Genomic DNA, 18,322 nt, shown 5'->3' with positions numbered 1-18,322 from the left:
TTCATCATTGTTCTTTTGAGTTCCATGTCCTGCATTGTCTCTAGGGGATTCTCATTGTGCTCCTCTAGAGGTTTACTGGTATTTGGTGAGGATATGTTATTTTGGTTTTTCATGTTATTATTTTTTCTCTATGATTTTGACGTGGATTTCTTTGTAGTTCTGGTTCTTGTGTGAGACTCAAGCCTTCAAGTTTAGGTCTGCAACTTTTTGTAAACTTTATGTGTCTTTGTGGCTTACTTTTTGGGCATGAAAAGCTGGTTCCTCTAAGCTTCCGGTTCTCTCTTTTGATTTTATACTGGAGTGGCCAGATTGCTTTTCTTTTCAGGAGTTCCCACAGAGGCCCAAGTCAGATGAGGATCAGATGCTCTCAGGCTTTCTCCTAAGGTCTAGATCCCTCCAGGAAAGATTTTGGCCTCAGGAATTTGGGGGTTGGACTGTGCTGGGAGCTGGGCCCAGGAAAGATGCTGGTCTAGGGCCGTGCCACCCAGAGATGCAAAGGAAGATGGGGGCGGGAAGCGGCTCCAAGGACTCCTGGGGACTGCACTGAGGAGCTGGGTTGGTCCCGGAGAGAGGCCTGGGGGTGGGTGAGAGGCCTGTGGGTCTTGCAGGCCCAGGGAAGCAGAGGGAGGTGAGGGCAGGGCCTGGCCCAGAAGCAGTACTCCCTGGAGAGAGGCCTGCGGGTTGGAAAGAGGCCTGTGGGTTGGAAAGAGGCCTGTGGGTTGGAAAGAGGCCTGTGGGTCCTGTAGGCCCGGGGAAGCAGAGGGAGTTCTAAATGCTTAATTTCTATAGAGAACAATTCCTAGGGTCAGTCATTGTCTTCACATCTCTGCTGGTGTTTTTTTTTTCTAAAAGTCTGTTTTCCTGGAAGGCAGTAATATATCTTTGTTACTGACTGGTTTTCTGTTCAGAGGTTAAAACAATGTTTATCCAAGGGTGAAACTTTCAATCTCAAGAGAGACAGGAGAAGATGCAGATGCAAAAGGAGTCAGGAATGAAGTATTCTCATGGTTCCTCTGACTGTCTTCTCCTTCATCTCACTTTCTGAATCGCTATGAAGAGAATTTCCAATAAAGCAAAACACACTGAAGCAGGAAGGCTAGCCTTCTAGACTTTTTGATAAACTTGAAGTTGATTGTCAAATAGGGCTTTCATTTTTCCTCTCTCAAATCTTTTCTCAAGAAAAGGGAATCAAGTTACCAGCCTTTGTTTTGAGCTTAAGCTTGGATTTTTGTTTGTTTGTTTCAAAGAGTTACAAATATTCAACTCATCAGTCTATCAGGAAATGATGGAGGCAGGCATCTGTCTACACACAGACACATCGAGATCTGCAAAACTGCTGATTTAAGCTAAGCAAGTTAAAAATCATTTGTCCTTATTTTCCCAAGCAAGCTGTATGTGTTGAATGTGCTTGGAAAGGTTGGAATGTGTTTAGCCAACATAGACACACTTCAAAGGAAAGTGTGTGTGTGTGTGTGTGTGTGTGTGTGTGTGTGATATGAATTTTATCCTTCTCTAATTATCTGTCTTTGAGAAGCTCAGTTTCAGGGTCTGGAGAGATGGCTCAGTGGTTAAGAGCCCTGGCTGCTCTTGCAGAAGACCTGGATTCAATTTCCAGCACCCACATGGTGGCTAACAACTATTCAGTTACAGGGGATTTGATGCCTTCCTCTGACCTCCACTGGCATTGCATGCATATGGTACACTTACATACAAGCAGGCAAAAACACTCACACACATAAAATAAATAAATATATATAGCATGGTGGCGCACACCTTTAATCTCAGCACTTGAGAGGCAGAGGCAGGCGCTCCCTGTAGCCCCAGCTGTCCTGGAACTCACTGTGTAGACCAGGCTGGCCTTGAACTCACAGAGATCTGCCTGCCTCTGCCTCCCAAGTGCTGGGATTAAAGGCATGCGCCACCACGCCTGGCTAAAAATAATAAATAGTTTTAAAGAAGCTCAGCTTCAAATATTAAGCCTATTCAAATGTCTTTAATGATGAAATTTCCCTAGAGTTAATAAAATAACAGCAAAGGCTTTTAAATGCAATACGTCTCTGGGTTTCTGAAACACGAGAGGGCAGTATTCTTGGTCTCCTGAATGATTGAGTTCCTGAACGCAGTACCATCTTTGACATGGACAACTTGAGTAATTGGATTCCCAGTTTCTTTACCTGTAGGACTTAAACCAAGCAAGACCTCAAGGATTTATGTTTTATACCTGTTTCCTCTCTGGGAGATCTTAACTGTTAAGTAACACGATATGAATTCCCTATTTTAGACTATTAACATTTCCACAATATACTTTAGAGACAAGGATGTGGCTCTGCATATTTAAATGTGTTTGTAAATGACTACAATAGAATCTTTTGGAGCTTCTGTTGTAGAATCAGCCAGGCTATTTGCCAGCCGAAGAAAATACAGTTATACTTCTACAGGTTATAGAAGAATGAGTCTGAGCCTCTTCCCTGACCCATGCTTTCCTCCCCTCATCCCTGCCCCGGCCCAACACCTAGAATCAGACATGGCATCCAAATTCAACTGAGGTGGTGTTAATCTCATGACATGTGCTGTTCCCTTGAATCCTAGATTGTTTTGTGGATATTGTGATTGGATTTGACATCTCAAGTCAGCAGAAAGGGCAGAGCTTGCAGGAAGGTCAGCCTTGGATGAACACCTACCTTCAGGCCATCTTGCGTGCCATCAGCTCCCTCAATGGGGTAAGCTGTGAGGTGGGCACAGAGACTAAAGTGAGTATGGCCTTTCAAGTGACAAATGCTATGGAAAAGCATTCTTCCAAGTTTGAGATCTACAGTGAAAACATACTGAACAGCCTGCATGGTGTGATGGTTAACGGCCCATCACTTCTCAATGCAAACCTGTTGAGTTCCCTGTGGGATACATTTCAGAATAAATCAGCTGCTCGAGGGAAGGTAACCTGGTTTTATTTTGTTTGTTGGTCTGTAGCTTTCAGTGGAATTCTTTAAATTAATTTCTTTTTTTTTTGAAAATTTCCCTAGGTGGTCCTTTTATTTTCAGATGGATTGGATGATGATATTGAAAAACTTGAACAAAAATCTGATGAACTCAGAAAAGAAGGTACTGAATATAGGGGAGGAGTGGGAAGGAGGGTAATTGTTGATTGGTTGATTAATTGATTTACGTATTTATTTAAGACAGGGTCTAACTCTGTAGCCCAGGCTAGCCTGGAACTCGTTATAGAACACAGGCTGGCCTCAAACTTACCACAACTCTCTTTCCTCAGCCTCCTGAGTGTTGATTTTATAGGCATGAGCCACTGTGTCTGACTGCTTATTAACTTTGTAATATCCTAACTTAATTCTGGCTCTTTCGTTTCCTGGTGCTCAAATGACCCTAAATTTGACTGTCTTTTTCCCCTGTATGGATCCGGTAGAGAAAATGTATTCTTGGAACATTTTGACATCAGCATTTCCTTCATGTTTTATGTATATAAACAGCACTGATTACAGAGTGCTGTCCTCCTTATAGCATTGTGTTTGTTCTCCCGAACCTTTCCTGGAGAACATTCCTGTCTCTCTTGCCCGACCTTATCTAATATTGCTGCTTCTGTAGTGGAGAAGAGAACAGGATGATCTTCCTTGACTGAGGAATGCAAGTGTTGGATCACTTTCCTCTAGCACTGGACCTTTCCAGACTGCAAGCATTGCTGGACAAGTTTCCTCATGTTTGGGGCTTTTGTAATTGTTTCCTTCCTTCAGACCACAGATGGGCCAACCATGGTGTTCATGAGGCTTCAAAGCTCTGCAGCCAGGCTTTTGGCTTTTAGAACCGATGGCCATTCTGACTTATTGTCAGTTCTTATTAAAATGTAGGTCAGTGGGGACAAAGCGCATCCGTGTGTTCTGGCTTGACTAGGAACACAGCTCTCCTGTAAGTGGGTGCTGTTGCCCTCTCACCCAGGTCCCCTTTACTGGAAGGATCACCCACCTGCCAACTGTTGATCACTCACAGCCCATGCAGTCTCTGAAGACTTGCCCTCAGCCACTCAGAGGCCTGTCATCTTGAAGGTTACTCCTCACATCACCCCTGGGCAATGGACAGAGTACAAAGAGTTAGACCTTGGTCTCAAGTGATAATGAGGTTGTGGTATGATTTATAGTCCAGAATTCTCTAAGACTATGCCAAAGCTAGACTCCAGCTAAAACACTGTCTTGCTAGGGTCCTTTCCCTGCCCTGTCCTTCTCCTCTATCCCTCTCTTCTGAGGACTTGTCAACAAATTCTGTGTGTGTCCAAACCCTTATCTCAGGCTCTGTTTCCAGGGAACCTGACCTAGTACATGGCTCTCTCAGGTTAGCTATGTAGGTTGGCCAGACTCTGTCTTTCTGCTTAGTTCTCTCCTCAACCTCAAACAGAATATGAAGTTCTTATAGTAAAGAGTTTTATTTTACCCTTTATTTACTAAAGCTGTCTTCTCTTTATTCTATCACATCTTGGCCTTTGTTCATGAAATATAAGTAGAGATTTTAATTAAGATTAAGAACAAGACCTGAGAGCCTGTGGACAGTGGACAGTGTTGTTGTCATTGTGGTTTTACTTCTTTCAGTCTTCCTTTTGTGGGGAAAAGATATACCTCTTGTGGACAGTGTTAAAGTATCTTCAAGGAATACTTTGGAATATTCAGAATTCTGAGACTAATCTCTTTCAACCCCCAGAGAAAGCATAGTAAATGAGTATCTACCTCAGAAGTTAGATTTTTAAAAAGCATATCCTCAGAAATTCAGAATCTTGGAAGAAGGGACCAAGGAATGATGGCCACAGTGTTCTCTAAAAAGCGTTTCCTGGCTCTCAATATGGACAAGAACTACCTATGTACTGGCTTCCCATATTTAAGAATATATGGCTTCCATATAATTTATGATTGATTGAACAGATTGATGATCTATTGCCCCCAAAAGCTGCTTTACATCAAGGCCCCATCCCTTCACATATAAGCTAGGCAATCTCCATATAACAGGAAGAGACAAGGAGAAAAGGATTATGGTCAGTGGGCGTGTCGTTCTAACATGCTTGTAGAGTGATGTTTAAATTTGTTAGTTATAATTTTTTAATGTAATCTATAACTAAACTGATGGGTTTAAAATATTTTATTAATTATTTTTATTTTAGGTATATGAGTGTATTGCCTGCATGTACGTAAATGTGCCCGTGTTGTGCAATGCCCACAAAGGTCGGAAGAGGGCATTGAACCCCTGGAACTGGAGTTACAGATGGTTATTAGCTGCCATGTGGGTGCTAGGAACTGAACCCAGGTGCTCTGCAAGTGCACCTAGTTCTCTTAACTCTTGATCCACCTCTTGAGCCCCAATTCTAATTTTTGAGACAGGGTCTCACTATGTAGCCCTGGGTGGCCTGGAACTTGCTATGTAGACCAGGCTGGCCTCAAACTCACAGAGATCCATCTGCCTCTGCCTCCTGAGTACAGAGGTCAAAGGTGTGTACCACCATGCCAGACATGTTTTTATAGTTTTTAAAAGTCTAATATTTTAGAGTCTCTGCTGTGATTCTTTTTTCTCACAGCTGTTGAACTGCTTTCTTCCTTAATCCATTTTTAGCAACTGAAGACGTTGTATTGAAGATGTGTGACTCATTTTATTGGATAAGTCTGAAGGGAGCAGGATAGGAGTCCTCCTATTCTCAGAAAGGCAGCCATAAATAATAGTTATATGCATATTTCCTACAAGTCAATATCCATGGATCTTGTAACTCTTAAATTTTTACATTTCCTGAAGCTTATAAGAAAAAACAGATGTGAAATTTTTTTCCCCTAAGTAGATCCATAAGCATGCCTACCTTCTCTTGAACACTAATTTTGGGACTGGAGAGATGGCTCAGTGGTTAAAAGCACTGGGTGCTCTTGCAGGGGACCTGGGTTCAGTTCCCAGCACCCACAAAATGACTAACAACTGTCTGTAACTCCAGTTCTAGGACTTCTGGCCTTTACTGGCATTGCATGCACATGGTGCACTTACATACATGCAAGCAAAACACTTATACACATAAAGAAAACTAATAATCCCACTATTCTCCAATTCAGCTACACAGCTTTGATAACCCAGCCTACTCTACAAACTTTTCTCCCCCCTCATTCTTACTCCACAAGAGTAACCACCTATCTTATTTTGTCTGAGACAGGCCAAAAACTTACGACACTAAAATCAAAAAAGTCCAAGGCAAACCAGACCAAGCTGGTCCCCTGTTCTTTAATCATTCTTTCTTTGTTCCATTTCTGCTTACCACCCTATCTGCCTCTTCTCAGATCTGAGCCATGCCAACATACCCCTGAAGTCTTATTCCCTCATGCCCCTATTCATTCAAAACATACCATATTAAGATGATATCTTTTCATTTTTAATTGAATTTTTGTGATTCCCTTGCAATATAATTTGATGGTATTTAGATCCCCTCCCCTATCTGCATGTCCCCTTACTGCTCCCACTCAATTTAATGTACTATAGTAATTTAATTTGTGTCCCCAAATGTCCTTCACTGTGGGTCCATCCACTGGAGGCTGGTTAATTTACTGAGTCCCATGCTTGAAACAGATTTTTCTCTCCCCCTCCCAGAAACCTTCAGTTGCCAAAAGTTCCTTAGGTAGGACTGGGGTTTCTTTCCTACTTCCCTACATCTCTGCTGAGATTTTGTCTGACATGAACTTGCATAGGACTTGTGCATGGTGTCACCATTACTGTGAGTTCATATGAGTAACTGACCAGCTGTCCAGAAAACTGTTTCCTTGTGGTCATCTACCACCTCTGGCTCTTAGAATCTTTCCTTCTCCTCTTCCACAATGATCTTTGAGCCTTGGGATGTAGACGTTTGAAATAGGTGTCCTATTCAGGGATAAGATCTCTGTGGCCTCTTGTCCTCTGCACATTGGCCAGTTGTGAGCTTCCCTGCTAATCACCATCTGCTGCATAAGAAGACTTCTTATGGTGAGAATTGAGAGATGTATTAATCTATGGGTATTACAGTAAGTCATTAGTCAGTTTAATACTATAACTATTTAGAAGTAAACTAGCATTGGGCTTTCTCTTTGTCCTTGTGACCTGGCTAGCTTCAGGTTCCTAGGCCTGAATATCAATGTCAGATATGGGCTCCACCCTGAAGCAGACCTTAAATTCAATTAGGAAGTGGTTGGTTACTCCTGTAGTATTCATGCCATTGTTGCATTGGTGGGTGTATCTTGTCAGTCGTTGTAGTTCACAGAATTCTCAGCTGGGTAAGGTTTATGTTTTTACCTTTTGGTAGCTTACATAGCACCTTCCAGAACTATGAAAGCTAGCCAGTAGAAATGAGACAGTAGAGATGAGCCTCTGAAGTCAGCAGCAGCTTGATTTCTCCTTGTTTGTTCTATAGCTCATGTATGTACTGTCTTTAGCAATAGGGTCTTACCATCAAGTTCTGGTGGGTAACCAAGAGCAGGGGCAATAGCCAGTAATATTTGAGAATCTGTGGAACTCATGGTCAACAACTTCAAGAGAGGGAGTCCATTCCTAGCATTTTTGTTAGTTTATGGTGTTTAGTAGGGGCAATGTCCCCATGTTACAAGTAACTCCTTTAAATCTCTTTTTATAATGTATATGTATATACTTTAAGAAGCCTCTATAGTGGTCGGTTTCTATATGTTTTTTTCTAAAGGTATTTAGTGTTAGCTTCCCCTCCTCATACTCCCTTCTCCGCCTACCCTCCCAATCCCCACTCCATTCAACCCTTTCTACTCTATTATTCCCCTTTCCCTCTTTATATCACTGCATTCTACCTCCCCTCCCAGAGCTCCCAAGCCTTCCATGATCAGTTATTAGTTTCCTGATGTCTCTGGATTTTCAAATTGAAACCTGCATATCTAGGATTCAAAGCTAGTATCTTGACTCAGTGAAGTCCTTAAACATTTCCTTATCTACTCAGGTATATTGGTTCCCAAGTCCCATCCAAATAGTTCTATGCACAACCATAGTAGAAGGAAAAAATTCAGAATTAACCTTTATTCTGTGATTTTTGCCCTTAGTACATTTTTTGTTAAATGTACTTGAGTGTAAAGCTTTGGAATTTGGCTATCTGGTCAAAAAGCCTAAACAGTCCAAGAAGTCAAGAACTAAATTTCTCTAAACCTCAGTTTTCTTGTCTGTAAAATATGAGTATAATCATATGTGAGTGCCTATATGTACCAATAAGATAACACATATACATGATCTAACCATCATCCAGGCACATAGGAACTATTAGAGAATGCCAACACAGTTGTTGCTGTGCTACCTGTGTCAGAATGATTGCCAGGTTTCCTTAATATTCTTACTGTGCAAAATAAGTTATTGCACCCCTATCATAGGCCCTAAAAGTGGTTTTTGAAGCATTCTTTTTAAATATTTTATTATTTTTATTTGTTTATTTATTTTATATATGTTTTTTTATTTTTTAGAAGAAGCATTTCATTGCAGCTTTAACATATTCAATAACAATTTCCAGAGCAAAGATACATCTCTTTCAAAATTGGCTGTAAATTTTTAGGTTCACTGTTGAATTAATACAGTTATACAATATTGAACTCAGTATAAACCCTGTAAGACATTACCCTAAAATTGCAAGGCCTGTGTGCTGCCTCCCTCAGTGAGTATTTGTCATCTGTTTCTTTTTACAGACTTAGCCAGAATATCAGTTCCTTATAAGGTCATTGAAAGCACCTGTTTCTATTTTGTTTTGTTTGGCTTTTTGCAGTGCTGAGGTCGAACATGGGGTCTCACACATGCTAGGGAACTGTTCTACCTGGGGGTTTTGTTAAAATACAGATTTTAACAGAATTGGATATCTGAATCAGTAGATATAGGCTATGGCCTGAATTCCTTTCTTTCTTTTTTAAAAATCCATCATTTTCTCATGCAATTCTGTATTTTATTGAAGGATACTAGACAGTGTGGGTACATATCCCTGGAGATTCTGTATTTCTGAGATGTTCCTGGGTTATTCTGACCTGTGGCTTCAAGAATCCCCTATAAGGGTTGAAAATGTTGACCATTTACTTTCTTGGTATGTGACTTCCTCTACTTTAGCAAGCTGTGTGGCCCTTTGGTCAACTCTCTGTCTCACTTCAAATAATCAACATATGAAGTTCTGTTACAAGCCTCCACCTCATCTCCAACTTAACTCATTTATTCTAGTCCTGTTGGGGGAATAGACATTAGAATACAGCTGTTTGTTGAGGATAGCAATTTAAATATGCAGAAGGATTTAAGAGAACCAGTCCACTTCACCTGGAGAATGTGTTGAACAGGTCTGAATGCCCTCATAACCATTGCCCTGGATGGAGCTGCTGATTCCAACAACCTGGCAGATCTTCTCTACATTGAATTTGGGAAAGGATTTGAGTACAGAACACAGTTCACAATTGGTACGAGGGACCTTGGGAGTCAGCTATCAAAACAACTGGTAAGTTATTCAGAGAAAGCTGCTGTACTGTGGAGCTCTATCTTTAGCTCGTGGCTGCATAGTTTAAACATTCAGTTATCTTGTATATAGGTTTAATGTTGATGAGTATGAATGTGAGTTAATTCTGATCTTTTGAGTGAAGATGGGCCTTTATGAATTAGTGAATGTTCTAACATTTGAAAATACAGAGACATCAGGAATGTCTCTGTACATGAAAGTAATATTAGAGAGTAGAGGTAAGTCAAAGCATAATTAAGTGATATATTTGGAATAAAAGAAGAGGCAGTGGGAGGAGGAGGAAAGAAGAAAAAACAGAACAAATATTTAAATGCTGCCCAAATCACAGCCCACAAATGTTAAGTGGCCAGAAGAACCTGAGTCTCACACGTACCTCGTCTGTTCCTCCACCAGCTGATCCTCGTGTCCTTGCAGCGCTGAGCATCACAGCTCACCACGCAGCATAACTCTAGTGTTCAGGATGTATTTTGCCCGTAGCACAGGATGTAAATGACAGCCAGTTGCATGTGGGGTTGATGTGGAAGAGCAGCCTGCTTGGGCCCTGGAGGAAGAGCGGGAGCCTCGCTGATGGGCATCATGAGTGAGATGTCTGCACACCTGAGATTCTTGCTGTGTGAGCTGTTTTCACAATCTCACACTGTGCTAAGCTGCATCCTCATCATATACTTTCAGAAACATACAAGGAATCAAACTCAGGTGGCTAATACTACCAAGTTTAACATGGTGCCTTTTACTTTAGTGAGTGGCTAATGATTTGCAATTTGTAATTTGCGACATCTTTAATCAGTATACCAGAATACTTTCCAGGGTGTTTTCTACCTATAGAATTTGTATATAGACAGATGTTTGAAAACAACCTATTCAGTGAAAGTACTGAAAGAATAGGGAAGTTTCGTTGAAATTATTTATTCTATTTATTTATTTATTTATTTATTTATTTATTTATTTATTTGTATCATTTATCATTGGTGTGTATGATAGGAGGGGCAGGGCATATGTGTGGAGGTCAAAGAACGACTTTGTGGAGTCAGGTCTCTCCTGTAAACTGCATGTGGGTTCTGGGTATTGAACTCATGTCGTCAGGCTTGCCCAGCAAGCACTTTACCTGCCAAGCCATCTCATCAGCCCCTATGTTTATTTTTTAAAATGCATGTTTTCCTGTCTAGTAGTCTTTGAAAAGTGTATTGGTAATTCGTAGAGGGGAAAGGTTATTCTTCAAAACAACCTTGCCAGATTTTAGATACCATATACGTGAAACATTGTGTAAGACAAAATTTTTGAAATAGACCAATTTAATTTTAATAGTAATAGAGTTGATATTGTAAAATTTGGTGACCCAAAGAAAATCTTATTACTTAATATGAAATCATAGAATTCATTTGGGGATGTTTGGTTTTACACATTTCAAATTTGATTGCTTTTCCTGAACTTTTGTTTCATTTTTGAGACAAGAGTTCAGAGTCTCACTAAGTACCCCAGGCTAGCCTGAATTTCACTATGTATGCCCCTTTTGTCTCAATCTGTGGCAGTCCTACCTACCTCTGCCTCTAAGGTGCTAGGATTTGGGGTATTAGCCACTATGCCTGGCTTTTTTCTGAAAATTTCAGGAAAAAGAAAGAAGAATTTTATAATGTCAGAAAAAGAATATTATATAATGGAAACAATCAGAGGGAAATGGCTAAGTGGTTAAAGCAAAAATATTCTTAGGTTTTGTTACACTAGAAACTTATCAACAGACTTGCAATACAAATACTGATTCTACTCCATGGATGTGAAATAGAACACTTACTGCAAACTGAATTTTCCTAAAAATAAATCTGGTGGGTAAATTGTAAAAAATGCAGCATGTCAGGAAATGATTTCAGTACATGGTGAAATCCATTCACATTTAAAAAAATGTACTATGATTTTGTTTTGGCCAGCCTATGAAGAGAATATTCTCCCATGCACACACCTCTGTAACAAATGCTTCCAAAACCTTGACAGGTGGCTGACAGTTTTGAAATCCCATCAGAAGTATTCTGGAAGTGTTTCCACACAATCCCTCTGGTTGTTTCCTATTATAAAATATTTCTTTTCTGACATTATAAGATTCCAAGTGGTTAGAGTGGGCACTGTCTGAATCCACTAACAAACTGAGATTTCACCAAACGGGGAAAGGAGAAACAGCATGCATTCATTTTATTGAACAAAACATGTAGGGCAAAATATACAGGCGTGTCAACAACTCCATGGTCAATGCTGGGTGAGGGGAGGTGTTTCCAACAGGCAATGCCACTAATAATTTAGTGTGCTGAACCCATGCCATTTCCAGATTCAAACACTCCAGAGTCGATGGAAAGTTCTTCTAGAGTGGGGATTGCAGGATGTAAAGGAAAGACGACCAGGACGATCTCGGGCATTGGCTATAGGGTACAGCCACATTAATGTGATTAGGCTTCTGCCACTGTGGTAGAAACGCGGGTTCCACGGGAGGGCATGTGTGCACGATTTGGGACACAGTACCATCGAATGTAACGTATTTGTCACACCCCTCCAAGATCAACGTGGCCGAACGGACATGCTGCTGTTTGTTCTGCAAGTGCTTCGGAGGAGACGGTGCCGTGGGGGATTCAGGCTCGCCAGGGAAGAAGGTGACTGATTCAGACCTGTGTTCCCTTTGCTTGAACTGCAGTATGCCTCTCGGATATGAGTTTGGATAGAAAGGGAGACTTTAGCTTCTAGCACGAGCCTCCGGAGGCAGCTAAGCAGGAGACACAGTTGCCAGGATCCTTGATGACCCAGTGTTCAAGCAGTGATGACAAAGCAGAAAATTGAGAGACCCTTGTGCTGAGTGGTGGACGCTTCTGAGATACCAGTATCTCATTTCAGTTCCCACTTTTAATCACAGCAGCATCATTAGACTCAGGTCAATATTTTGTACAGTCTGCTGAAAACCAAGCTGGATTGGGTCACTGTATCATAACAAAGGGTATTCCAATGCTGATGTTTCACCGACAAAAGCCAGCCAAATTGTTTGTTTGTTTGTTTGTTTGATGTGTATGAGTGTTTTGCCTGCATACAAGAAAGTGTACCACATGCATGCAATGCTCATGACAGCCAGGAAAGAGTATTGGACTCCCTGGAACTGAGATATGGATGATTGTTAGCCACCTTGTGGGTGCTGGGAACTAAACCTGGGTCTTCTTCAAGAGCAGCCAGTGCTCTTTACTGCTGAGCCATCGCTCCAGCCCCTAAATAAGTTTTTTTTTTTTAAAGCAACTAACAACCTTAATTCATATATTTCCTAGCCAGAGAAAGCTTCTATCTCCTTAAATAAAAATATTATTTCAGAGACTAGCAAATGTTCAGATATGTTCAGATACACTATGGGATGTATTTAATAATGATTTTTCAATACTGCTGGTTTATGTATGTTGGGTATAACTCCCACATCACCAGAGCTGTGTCTCTGACGAAGCCTCAGATTAATTGCTTCCTGAATGCTTTGACTTCATGGAAAGAGAATGGTAGGATTAAAAGCAAAGCCAAAGACCAGGGCCCAGAAAGAATAGAAAGAAATGTGTGTGGCCTGTTTTTCTATGTGCAGCATAAATTCTAAAAAAACAGAAAAGGAGAACAGTTATTTTAATGAAAAGAGGAAGATAATTCTAGGGATTTTTTAGGGGCAAATATAGTTGTGGTTGCTTGAATATTTGTCTAGAGAGGAATTTCAGCACTGTATGTAATTCTGGAAAAAGAGAGAGAGAAAGAGAGAGAATTATGGCACACATACACATGTGTGCACATGCATGCATGTGTGCACAAACACGTACTTGGGCACACACATACACAACCACACCCATACACACATAAATACATACATACATACATACATACATACATACATACATATATACATATATACATACTCATGCACATGCCTACACATCCTTGAACTATCTGGGTACCTGTTTGAAAATTCCCTTTATATTTGCATAAATGCCCCTAGTTTGGGGTAGAAGGACTGGGGCTTTTTCAAATTCTTTCTATGGCAGATGAAGTCAGTCAGCAAAGGGAGGGTGGGGGATTTGCTAGGGTATCTCCTTTCCCAGTCCATAGTGCTCACGTTTTCTCTCTTTTCTTTTTATCCAGGGAACCTCTGGTTCTAAAGGCAGTGAAGGCTACCTGGGAGAGGAGGGCACTGCTGTAAGTCAAGATTTCTCAACTCCGCTTATTGATCAGACATAGGAAGTCCTTCCTTCCATGCATCTACCTGTGCACTCATCTAACAATGCATTTAAACACTCATCATTCACTGCATTTTTATCAAAGACTTCAGTGCGCATATTCATTTAACATATATCTAGTATCTTAGATACTCACAATGCAAGCCCTGAAAATGAGAAAAATACACCAAAGGAAAAAATATAGCACACTAATGGGAAGGTGAATGACCTGTGCTAGGGGCACAGGGATGTGGCAGGGTGATGTCAGAACAGGAAGCTAAAGGCTCAAGACAGCCGACTCAGGACTGAGAGCTGGGCTGGGAGGAAAAGGGAGGAAAGGGGGTAATCCCTGGGCCAACACTTGAGGTGGGACAAAGGGTTTCTCTGGGCAACACTGGTGGGAAATGACATTCTGCTGCCGAGGGGGTTGTGTGTTCGAGGACAACAGCTGAGTTAAAGGATTGTGAGTTTGCAGAATGGCGTATGGTCAACGTGGCTGGAACCAAGGACACTGCAGAAGGTGGTATGGCTTGGGGAGTCTTGAGTATCCCAGGAAGACAGACTGGCTTGTGTCTAGTTGATGGACAGTCACTGTGTGATGTTAAGCACAGGAATGGAAATGATAGCTATGATCAGAAAGCATATCTAGCTAGAATCATGGGTGATCAGGCCGAGGTCACAGGTAAAAGTCTTACGGTCATAGGTACAAGGCAAACCTTGGCTTGGGGCAGTATGAGCACATGTTAAGGAAGTTAAAGACACAACATGGTGACCACTTGGGAGAAGAGAGGCCTCACACAGGCAATATGCAGGGGAGAGCTGGAAGCTAAGGGCTGTCATCAGAGCAGGGCTGAGTTACTGCCATTCTTTATTATTTTTAATTTTTTGTATGAACTTGAGTTCTTGAATATAAATCATGAATAGCCAGATGTTTTTGTCAAAAAAAAAATCCAAAAAACTTGCCAAGTATCCAAGTCAGATCCCAGATAACAATAGCAAAACCTTATCTGGATATGTGCTCTTTGTCAGGGAGAAAGAGGAGCCCCTGGACCAGTGGGAGAGCAAGGCACTAAGGGGTGCTATGGTGCCAAAGGGCCCAAGGTGAGTACTGCATAAGATGCTGTGACATCTCTTCAGCCTGTCATTCCATTTCCTGTACTCACCGCTGCTCTCCTTTCTGTTTTCAGGGGGCCAGAGGACTCAGTGGAGAAGAGGTGTGGCACGGGCTCATGTATTTTATATGCCGTTGGGTTATCCAGACATAATTTTACTTTTGAAACCATTGGTGGCCAGTAGATGATCAACTAAGTTCACTGTTGGTTGGCCTTCCTGTTTTCAAACCAGCCATTTCATTTAGTTGACCTCTGCCTTTTATTTCAAGCTGTATTTATTATTTGTTGACAGTTTCTATTAAGGAAAGTAATCTTTGAAATTACCCAGGCATAGTCTAACAGCGCTAAACACAAAATCTTTAAGGGTGTTTTTATTTGGTGTCTGACAGATGTGCACTGTATTCTGATCCCATCTGTCTTTGCAGGGAGAAGTTGGGGAAAGTGGAATCGATGGATTAAATGGAGAACAGGTGCTGCCTTTCCTTTTGCCCTCAGACACCCTTCTGGGCTGTTTCCAATTCCGAAAATAGGAATTTGAGTTTTTCCTTCTCTGTTTTTAGGGTGACAGTGGTCTTCCTGGAAGAAAAGGAGAAAAGGGTGATGAAGGATCCCAGGTAGGAATTCAAGACAGGGAAAATGTAAAACTACTCTTGAAATGAAAGGTATAACATAAAGCAGAATAGCTGCCCTAGAGGTGGCCCTTAGCTATGTGGTAGGAATTCATGAAACCCCACCCCATACTACAGTGAACACTGGTCATGCATCTCATGGATTCTCTCAAGCTCAGCACAGCAGTCTGTGGCTCACATCGGTAGGGTGGATGAGGCTTTATCACACTGGCCATGACCTTTCTGTGGAGGACAAGAGGAAACACTCATGGCCTGTCAGTGGCATCTTGAGGCCAGGACTTGGGTCTCTTACATGTCTATCTGTTTCTCTTGACTCGCATCAAGTCATTTAGTCCTTAAATACAGGGGAAGGGAACCTTGCCCACCATGATTGGACATTATTTCACAGTTACATGGGAGAGGACCAGATACAAATAGGAGTGATGTGTTGGGGCCTCTGAGGAAGCTATCGTATCAAGAAGAGGAGGAGAGTATGGACGAGGGTCTGTGGACTGAGGCAGCTGGGAGAGTACATGCCACCCATTCCTACCTAGGATACAGCAGCTGCCACCATCCGTCTCTGCTTTGTCTTTAGGGTGTGAGAAGCTGGTTCTGAAACCCATTTTCTAGGTGATGTGAGACCTCCTGGGAAAAGTAGCATCATCTTTCTGAGTCTCTGCTGCCTGGTTAAAACAGAAGCTAATGAACAACACCTGCTCTGTAAAATAGCAGCGATAGAGCCAGACATGGTGGTACACACCTTTAGTCCCAGCACTTGGGAGGCAGAGGCAGGCCGATCTCTATGAGTTTGAGGCCAGCCTGGTCTATCAGGAGTTGATGCATTCCTTCTACCAAGTAAAGCCTTGAAAAAAAAAAAAAAAAAAAAAAAAGCTGTGACAACCAGGCAAGGTGACAAATGTGTTCAGAAAAGAGTTCACCAGTGTAGCAAATAACCAAGGGTGCCATTGAGTTATTTATTTGACTTCAGAAACTGTTTTCTTTTGGATATTTCCTTTTTCCAGATTGGGAACAAAACCTCAATGGAAAAATATTTAATTATTCAAACCAGAGAGAATCCAAGGTCTTTGTTTATGCTTATTAACTTTATTAAAATGTATCATTGTTCTTATTCTGATCTGTATTAACTTTAGGGAAGCCCAGGCAAGAGAGGGACTTCTGGAGACCATGGAGCAAAGGGCCTGCGAGGAGATCCAGTAAGTGCCTGGGCTGCATGTGCTGTGCACCATTGTCAGGGCTCTGTCCCATCAACCCTTCCTGAGAGGAAAGATGTTCCACTGTAAGACTACAATATGCTCATGAACTTAAAGCCTCACAGTCATCACTAGAGAATTTTAAAAGAAGATACCAGGGGCTGGAGAGATGGCTCAGCAGTTAAAAGCACTGGCTGCTCTTGCAGAGGACCCAGGTTTGATTCCCAGCACCCACATGGCAGCTAACCATCCATAACTCTAGTTCCAGGGGATCTGATGCCCTCTTCTGACCTCTGTAGACATTGCACTCATGGGTGCACTTACATACATGCATGCAAAACACTTAGACACACAAAATAAAAATAAACAAAAAATAAGTAAAGGTAGATTCCTGTGCTAGATCCTCTTCACAATGAATTGGAATCATTCTTGTGCTTCAGAGTGAGAAGGAATTCCAGTCCATTGTGCTGGAAGAAACAAAGCCATCTTTTTGTCTATTCCCCCAAGATTCTGTTGATATCAAGAATAGCAGCCTCAGGGGCTGGAGAGATGGCTAAGGGGTTAAGAGCACGGACTACTCTTCTAGAGGACCTGGGCTCCAGCACCCACATGGCGTCTAACAACTACCTATCTGTATCTCCAGTTCCAAGGGATCTGATTCTGTCTCTTGCCTCTGTGAGCTTTGTACAACACGGGTGTACTTACACACACACACAGGCAAAACACTTATACACATAAAATAAAAATAAATATAAATAAATGAATAAATGATTTAAAAAGAAAGAATAGCAACTTCATTTCCCCAGATCTGAGGATTGAGGTGGCACTCTATCAGACAAACCTTATGACATGATGGTACCTGCTCTTGTAAGGTTACAGCTAAGTAAAGCAGGCACAACGCCAATCAATACAGAACATACACCATGTCAGCAGAATGTCATACCACAAGCTTCTTTCACTGGCCTGCAGTTCAGTTGCTCTCCACAACTTCAAGGAACTAGGATTTTTCCAAGCAGTGCAAATGTTTACTGCACTTTTTGATGAATTGTTAATAAACATCAGAAGAATACTCAACTGTGAAAGTATGGCTTGATAATGGGAGGACACCTATGTGACCACCACCTAGGTAAAGAAATAAAGCGCAGCTGCATCCCAGAAGTCCCCTTGGGTCTGCCCTGCTAACCACCTACCCTCCCCAGGGTCGTCCCTCTCCCAGCATCATAAATCAGTCTTACCTGCTCTTGAACTTCAGGCACATGGAATCATGTCGTGTGAACTCTTTTGTTTCTGACTTCTTTCACTCCACTTTATGCTTATGAGATTCATCCATGGTCTGTGTAACAGTGCATTTGTTCGCACTGCTGTGTTTGACTTTGTGACTATCATGGTCAGTCACTGGGAATTGTCAAGTATCAATTCTACTGTTGATAGATATTTTAATTCTAATTTTTTTGCAACTTCATACATGAGTATATATTTACATCACCTCTACCTGCTCTTCCCCCCTCCGACTCCTCCCATGTCCCCTTTCCAACTCCCTCTCAACTTTGTGATCTCTTCCTTGATTATTATTATTACATATACATATAGATGATGTGCTGAGTCCATTTAGTGGTGCTCACATATACATCTGTTTAGGGATGACCACTTGGGATTAGTTAACCCATCAAGGAGAAATCAGAAAACGGATTCTCCCTCTCTC

At 41.6% G+C, this 18,322-nt stretch overlaps 1 protein-coding gene across 1 annotated transcript in view; it reads left to right on the top strand.

The window, feature by feature from the left end:
- Col6a6 (collagen type VI alpha 6 chain) overlaps positions 1-18,322 on the top strand; it is a 125,264-nt gene that overhangs the window by 28,496 nt on the left and 78,446 nt on the right. The window contains 10 exon segments of the mRNA XM_008825116.3: positions 2,590-2,933; positions 3,021-3,099; positions 9,309-9,463; positions 12,022-12,114; positions 13,616-13,669; positions 14,719-14,790; positions 14,877-14,903; positions 15,227-15,271; positions 15,362-15,415; positions 16,561-16,623. Coding sequence (XP_008823338.1) covers positions 2,590-2,933; positions 3,021-3,099; positions 9,309-9,463; positions 12,022-12,114; positions 13,616-13,669; positions 14,719-14,790; positions 14,877-14,903; positions 15,227-15,271; positions 15,362-15,415; positions 16,561-16,623 — 986 coding nt within the window.

The sequence above is a fragment of the Nannospalax galili genome, unplaced genomic scaffold (assembly GCF_000622305.1).
Source record: "Nannospalax galili isolate Female #2095 unplaced genomic scaffold, S.galili_v1.0 scaffold369, whole genome shotgun sequence".
Lineage (NCBI taxonomy): Eukaryota > Metazoa > Chordata > Mammalia > Rodentia > Spalacidae > Nannospalax > Nannospalax galili.
The sequence above is the reverse complement of the archived record's forward strand: the minus strand, read 5'-3'. Positions and strand labels throughout refer to the sequence as shown.